An 8489-nucleotide genomic window follows, 5' to 3' on the forward strand; every position below is an offset into this window, starting at 1 on the left:
ATATATATATATATATATATATATATATATATATATATAATCAGATTCAAAGGTCTAATGTAGGAAGTAAGCTTTGACCAGTCCGTCGTCGGTATTAAAAAAATCAATGTTCAGGAACAATTATAATTGGTTTCAAAGGTAATAGGCTTTCACCATATCAAAATTTGGTAAGCAGAAAAAGTTTGTTGATAGCTCCTGGTTAGCAACATGAGATGCTATGAAGGCAAATAAAAATCCCAAATTAACTCGCCAAAGAAAGATATTTCAAATTATATCTGCAGCAAGTTGATTCCTTAATGACTATGTAACCTTCATATAATTACAGTATCTTCAGTCTGATGAGTAGCTAGTGGAGTACCCCTCATTGAGTAATTGTTACATTGAGGATCTGCTACCTGGGAAACATATATGTAGCCTGGATTTTACCTGCTCCACTTCTTCAATTTGGATATATGATTTATGTAAAGCACAAATTGATTCATGTACTTTTCAGTACATAAATATTTTACTAACAGTATTCAGTTCTTATTTTTGCTGACATATACCCAAAACATATTACACACACACACACACACACACACAAACACACATATTTGTGAATGGGTATTACAAATTGCAAAGTATACTGAATGTATTTTTTCAACGTCCTGTACAACTACATTTCAGAGAGATCCTCAAGAACTGTTATGTGAAACTAGATGTAATTAAAAGTTTCAATTTCAAAATAAAACTCTATATACATGTGTGTGCTTAGTAAAATTAGAAATAAATAAATAAATAAATCTATCTGTCTATATCTATATATATATATATCAGCTCACAACTTCTATTATTTTTTATGACTCACTGTTTTAGCTTTTTATAAACATGTATCTATATCAGACAATGCTTCATGCAAACTATATGTACGTGTGCACGTGTATGTGGGTGGGAGGAACATAAAGGTTTATCTTTGTGTGTGTTAACTGGAGATTTTTGTCCTGGGGTTCATATAGTTCCTGTGCAGACAAACTTTATCAGCAATCTTAAACACACTGATCACATGACAAGTCCCTTGGGACAATGAGAGAGTGTGACTTCACCTAACATATCAGAGAGGTCCCTTTTTTTGTTTTCCCAGAGGAAGATGTTTGTATGTATAAATGTATGGCAGGCCATTTAAGTCCTCTTATCAGCTCAAATATACTTGTTTAAAAAAATAATACCACTCATACTACCATACTACTCATAATACCATTCATTCTAAATTGTTTTGCCTCATCCTCTGTGTGTGTGTGTGTGGGGGGGGGAATGAACATTATTTTAAATTACTATTTACATTAATAGTCTCACTTTCAGCAAGAAGTTATCACACATACATACATACATACATACATATATATATATATATATATATATATATATATATATATATATAAAGGATAATCAGTAGGACTTTGTTAGCAGTGACAATTGGTCTTACATTGAGAATAAAAACAAAATGTGTCTAGGTGAGCTACCAAATGTAAGGGAGAAATGTATTGAGGTAGGGCACTTCAATGGAAAATGAATACTGGTCTAAATCATCTCACAACACATTGCCAGACAGCTAATTTTTCTCACACACACACACAATGTAGCTTGCCTATGGTACATTCACAAATTCAACCAATCATGTTAGAATATACATGTTTGGTATCTAACATGGGTTGAGGATGTATGTGATCACACAAAATTTATTTCTAGCAATTTAAGCCAAAAATTCATTAAACACTAGAATGAAAAAAAAATATCCTAAAAGAAAAAGAAATCTTCACCAAAAAATTTAGATAAAAGAAAAACACCCCAAAACTCAATTCACTTCAAACCATGAAATACAAAAATTAAACATTTTAGTTTCACATTCAATTTACAAAGACAAAATATGGCTGTTTTTCAAAAGTCATGTGGCTGTAAGCTGGTTTCAGTATAATTATAATTAAAGTTTTTAATGTAATCAGTGATATTAATCAATGCTGAATACTGCCATCATGATACTTGTCTTTGTTATATGTGGAGAATTTTTTTTCCTAACCAAAACAACTACATGACTTCTGGTCATTGATCTAAATAACTGCTAACAAATTAATTAGGAAGAAAGACAACAACAGAAAATTTGTTATAACAAAAAATATAAACATTAAAACTTGAATGTAATATTGATAAATTCATGGTGAACCAACAAATACCAAGAAAACAAATAAAAATCCATACTATATGTATTTATTTAGTGAATCCTTACACTGGTACAAAGAGAGGTGGTCCAATGGATTAGAGTAACCCTTATATATGATTAGCACTTGAGTAATACTGACTATAGTATTTAAATCATTTATTATAATTCAAAAATGGGAGAAAATGGTTTGATAATAGGAAGAGTGTAGTATTTCCAGCAATATCTTTTGTTGAATTGTCAGAGACAAACCTTACTTGAAAGCAAACCAATTTATTCTATTTTTGAAATGTTTATACTCAATGAATGTCAATGTAGACCATTACTAGTTTCCTGGCACCACCATTTCTACCACAAGTTAATGGCTTCTTGCATTAGCATGGAGTAGATTTAGTTGATTGACCTGCACCTGGGACTTATTTCATCAATCCCAAAAGCAAGAAATGCAACATTGATAACAGTGAAATTTGAACTCAGAACAGAGAGAGCACAACTTAAGTAAAAAGGTAGCACACTACCATTTCTGTCAACTCTATATAAGTTAACTTAGGAAATACAACCAAACATGAAGATAACTTTATAAGTTAGCTCTTACATGGTCACAATTCCAATTTGACAGCTGAACTCAAAAATGACATCATCATCATTACCATTTAACATCCATGTTCCATGCTGGCATGGGTTGGATGGTTTGACAGGACCCAACAGCAGGCTCCACTGTCCACTTTGGCATTGTTTCTGTGGCTGGTTGCCCTTCCTAACAGTGACCACTTTACAGTATGTACTAGGAGCTTTTTTTGCCCCACCAGCACTAGTGAAGTCACCATGCAGCTTGCAAAAAATTATGAACCCCCCAAAAGGTGGATTTATGGCGTTAAGAGTGTAAAAAAGGTGGCATTAAGAGTGAAAGAATGAGAGGAGGGGCCAGAGAAGAATAGGTTTCTTGTTGCAGAGTGGCACTCACATTTTAGAAAAGAGGATGGGGGTAGCTGGGGTAGTGCAAAGAAGAGATAATACTGGAAACAAAGTACCTGGGTGAACCCTCAAACATATAATCTAGCCTTTATAAAGATCATGAGAAAGAAATTTATTAAACAAAAGTAAATTAAAAAATCACTGATGAATATATAGAAATCTGATCTGGAATAATTTAAAAAGAAATTTTTCTCTCAATTTTTTTTTTCAGTTATTTTCTATTTCAGACACGAACACTATTTCATTGTAAACACTTAAAACAAAACTTGCCAACATCCACTATATTGTACATTTCAGATCACACACATTCACAGAACAAATAACAGTTAAATCTCCCTCAAATCATACCCTAATTATCTAAAAACTTTTCCATGCCTGCTTAATCAAGACTGATTTAAATATCAATAATGTTTCAGATACTAAGAGCAGCACAGGGTAAATTCAATTCATCTTTACTAAACAAGCTTTTGCATAAAGAAGACAGAAAGTCATGAAAACTTAAGATGTTCATTCCTAAAGGCAAAAGTTCCTAATCACCTAGGGCTAACATGTTGGTTTGATTATGCATAACTGTAATGAATGAGTGGATGAGATGTTTCTTGGCACAAAGAGGGAGAGAAAAGAGAGAAGTAGAGAAACAGATAAAAACAAAGAGAAGAGTTCACATCTAATCAGTGTCTGGATAAGGCACACAACATGTCCTCTCTCCACCCATTTCCTCATCAAGAAAATGAACTTGGTGGGAGACAATCCAATGAATTAGAAAACTAATGGAATTCATTGTTTAAAGCACTTATATTGAATTTTATTATTTCTATGTCCAGTTTACCCATGCTAGCATGGGTCAGATGAGACTGCTTTGATCCAGTATTCCCAATGTCAATCCGTGTATATTTTCAAGTAAGTTACTTTATCTCAGGTTCAACAAGCTGCCAAACATTTTCTTTAAACAGGACAGAAACAAAAAGTACAAAAACAGATAGTGACACACACACACACACACACGTAATGACCATCTTTACAGTTCAACCCCAAACCACGCGATTGCAACCACATAGTCATGCCAGAAGGAAGCGTTTTCTGGTTTTTGTTAATGGTCCACAAGCAATAATTTTGATAGTTCCCCACCAAAAGGACTCCTCACAATACACACACACCAACTTCTCAAGTTCCCAGTTTCCTACCTTAAAGAATATCCATAAAGTGCTTCATATTTTGGTAACTTATCAATGACTATCAAGTTTTTAATAATATTTGTTCCAAAAATAATTTTGGAATTATCCAAATGTACTGTGTTAAAATTTGTTTAAAAAACCCCTCTAAAACTTCTGCCTATCAACCAAAATACTTGTATCATGTATTTAATCTGGGAACTTAAATAAATAGCAGAGAGAATTTTTATTGTAATTTGAAGAGGTTGCTTATAGTTAATATAACAAAATGGACATTTATAATAACACTTAAAAATTTTATTTATTTAAAAAAAAATTTTAATATGTAAATTTGAAAAGGAAAATAAGTTAGTTTCAATCAAAAATGTTAAGTTTTTGAAACTAATGCTAAGATGCTATTTCATGGTTGTCAAAAAAAAAAATTCAGTCAGGAAAAAAACAACAACAAAAGACAAAATATCAAAGACAGCATGCTTTCAAAACATTCAAGACACTGATTGATCAAGCATTATTTAAAAATGAGAAAAAGACAAGAAAAAAAGACTGGAAGGGAGTGGGGACTGGTGAGTGAGAGAGAATCCAGCAGAAAATAAAAGGAGAGCAAGTACTAAATCCAGCTCTATTCAATAACGCTTACATGATCCAATGTTGTAAAAGGTAGCATAACAACTACACTAATCCATAGTCTTTTAATGTACTCTCCAGTGCCTCATCCTTGAGGAGGAAAATAGGAAAAATTTAGGCAATATTAATTCAGAGAATATTTATAAGAAACTTATCCCATATGGATCTGAAAAGGAAAGTCATTTGTTAAGAAATCTGAAAAAATAGATCAGCAGAAAAACATTTGACATTTAAAGAATAAATGTTTCATATTTTCTTGAAATAGCCAAAAAGAGAAAATGAAAGGAAGGAAATGTAAATTGCATTGTTCCTGCTTTACCATATGACAACAAATAAAAAAGGGAAAAAGAGATGCTGCATTTAAAAGGTCCACAAAGAATGTGCCAAAAGAGAAATAGCAAAAACTGTAGAAGAAACAGTAGCAAAAGAAAATAAGGCTAACTCATGCATGCCAGTTTACCCAGCTAAAGAATATGATCAGTGCTATATTTGTGGAGCTGTAAGGTTTACAGATCAAAATATGAACCGTGATTTTAATAGACAGCAAATACATTCCAATGCTTATGGTTGAATATTTACACAATAAATGTTTCATTGAACAATATGGCTTTAACAGATAAAGTTCATTGTGGTTGAACATGAACATGGAATTGTAAGCCACCAAACTATTGATCAATACTCTATTCTACTTTACCAGAGAATCAGCACCTTTTCCTTTATTAATGCTGTTATTGTATTATCTCAGATATTTCCATTAGAGCAAACCTATAAACATTGCAGCATCTGCTCAAAAGAAGCATTCAGTTGCTGTTTCTAGCTATGATCACCACTATACACTGCCACTGATTGCATAGAAATTACGCGTAAACATAGCTACTGCAGTCAAGAAATAGATATAACACAATTGTTGACACTAAAAATGTAACAAGCTATTTCTAACCCAATTACAACTACCTTTTCATCTATCAGTGATATTGAATATATTCAACTCCCCCTTTCCCAAGAACAAACCTAGTTGATCATACCAGAATTTGATCACAGAAGTTCTTACTGTCAAACATAATCCGCCAAGGCACCACACTATTCAGCTATTGTCTTGCCTCAGTCAAACAGGTTTTTCATTAGATTCTTGATCACAAATATCTTCTTTTGTCATAACTGTTGTCCCAAGGAGATATTAAAGATAAGATTTAATGGTTTGCAACAGGACAAGCTTCCACAGAGCTGCAGTTGAATCTTAGAGTAAGGAAATAGCATCCATCAAATTTCATGTTAAAAGCATTGATCAACCTGTGCCTATAGGAAAAACCTCAAGTCCAAGAATCTCTTTAACTGCACAAAACACCTGACTTTCGCAAGTCATTTGATCAAAGATCAGGTATTGTGGCAAAATAATTAGGCTGCAGCAATTATTAAAAACATTGTAACCTGTTCATAGAGTATTGACCAAGTTGTAGACAGAAGGCAAAGATATGAACAGCACAGATTTTTTTTCGGTGGTTTTATACAAGAGGAAAAGGATAATGCTCACAACCTTTGTAGGTCCTATCTATCTGGTGAGATTCATGTGGCTGATATTTAACTGTCAACTCACTGTGTCCATAAGAAATTTTAAAAATGGGTAAGAAAAGGGATTGTAGAGGACCAATATTCTGGAGAGAAGGCCTTAAGCTATGTGACCAGAGAGCCTGAGATGGAGGAGAGAGATATATAGGCTTGAGAAGCTTACAACTGCTAGTTCTAAGGGCCAGATGCCATTGTGATCAGAATAAGAGGTAGTGTAAGAAGTGTGTTAGTGGGATTGAAGTAAGAACATGTCCTGGAGCAAATCCTTGCAAATTAGCTGGACCTTTTAGGGGATGTAGACCAGGATGTTTTTGTTTGAAACTGCATCACCATCCTAAATGTCAGAGCAGTGTCTCTGTTTCATCGAGTCAGCAGCTGAGCTGGGTTGAAGTAGTTTCTGGCTTTGAAGAGAAAAGTTAGTTGTAAGGACACACATCAATGACTGTGGGCCCTAGCATTTTCTTTTTATATAATGATGAAAAATAATAGTGTAAAAGTAAATATAACACGCAAATGCTATGTATACACACACACACTTCCATTCACTCTTTTTCCTTTTTTTTGTCTTATAAGTTATTTGGTAACCTTATAAGGCAGCGAGTTGGCAGAATCATTAGCACGCTGGGCGAAATGCTTAGCAGTATTTCATCTGTCTTTATGTTCTCAGTTCAACTTTGCCTTTCATCCTTTCGGGGTCGATAAATTAAGTACTAGTTGCGTACTGGGGTCGATCTAATCGACTGGCCCCCTCCCCCAAAATTTCAGGCCTTATGCCTACAGTAGAAAAGATTTGGTGACCTTACTAATGTTGGTGTCACAAAAAAGCACTCAGCACACACTGTAAAGTGGTTGGCATGAGGAAGGGCATCAATCTATAGAAACAATACCAAAGTTGACATTGGAAAATGATTTTATGTTATGAGACAAGTACATCAATCGTACATTTTTCCCAAGTGTTTTGATCTGTTATTTCTTAGTTTACTAAAGGCATGGCCATGTGATTAAGGAATCTGCAACCAAGTGATTTCAAGTTTATTCCCACTGTGTGGCACCTTGGGCTTATGTCTACTGTAGCCTTGGGTTGACTATTGGTTTGAGAGCGAAATCTAGTAGATGGAGATTGTATGGAAGCCTGTTGTATGCAAGCCTTTGTGTCAGTTTGTATGTATTTGTAATGACATTGGCTGGACAGCATAATCATTATGCTTGTAACTTGGTGGAATAAAGTACCTTTACAATATTTACATTTGACGGATATTTGTTCTCATCTTGTTTGTTGTTAACACAACGTTTTGGCTGATATACCCTCCAGTCTTCATCAAATGTCTTAGGGAAATTTTGAACCTGGGTTCTCATTCCTAAGGTATTTTTCTATGTTATTATTATTCAGGTCACTGTCTGGAATCGAACTCAGAATCTTGGGGTTAGTAGCCCGCGCTCTTAACCACTACGCTATATGCCTGTAGGCATATTATGGAGTGAATTTTAGGGCTTATAAATTTAATATTTTCCTATCCTTCCTTAATACCGGTTCCCATATGCTATTCATATCTGCACTCGGTCTGCTTAGGAGGTTGTTGTGTCCTAGCATATGTGCTGCTTCTTTTAGTCTTCATATTTTCCAGTGGTGTTCTCTGTCTATTATGTTAACTTCATCCCACAGGGGAGCTGGTTTCCATTTTTCCATACATGATCAGCTATACCTAATTTATCAATATCTCCTAGTGTCACAGATTTTGCGATGTTCCTCTACCCTTATTTTGAGGAGGCGACATGTTTTGCCTTTGTATAACCTACCATAGCTGCATGGGATGGAGTACACGCAGTTTTTAGTCATATTCTCTTCTATTGGTGGTTTTACTCGAGGGAAATATTTGCGAAGTGTTGTATTACTCTTGAATACTGTCCTGATGTCATATGGGCCGCATATATTTTGCATCTTTTTGGAGAGGCCTTTCACA

The 8489-nt window shown here is 34.2% G+C and overlaps 1 protein-coding gene across 9 annotated transcripts in view; it reads right to left on the minus strand.

The window, feature by feature from the left end:
• LOC106883384 (AP-1 complex subunit sigma-2) overlaps nt 1-8489 on the minus strand; it is a 101984-nt gene that overhangs the window by 54171 nt on the left and 39324 nt on the right. For 2 of the 9 annotated variants that reach the window (XM_052969615.1, XM_052969614.1), the window contains exon 5: nt 4976-5052. The exons of the other annotated variants lie outside the window; for them this stretch is intronic. In XM_052969615.1, the coding sequence (XP_052825575.1) occupies nt 5008-5052 (45 nt within the window). In that variant the 3' untranslated portion in view covers nt 4976-5007. The remainder of the gene's footprint in view (nt 1-4975; nt 5053-8489) is intronic. 9 annotated transcript variants of the gene reach the window in all.

This window comes from Octopus bimaculoides, chromosome 7 (genome assembly GCF_001194135.2).
Source record: "Octopus bimaculoides isolate UCB-OBI-ISO-001 chromosome 7, ASM119413v2, whole genome shotgun sequence".
NCBI classification, from domain to species: domain Eukaryota; kingdom Metazoa; phylum Mollusca; class Cephalopoda; order Octopoda; family Octopodidae; genus Octopus; species Octopus bimaculoides.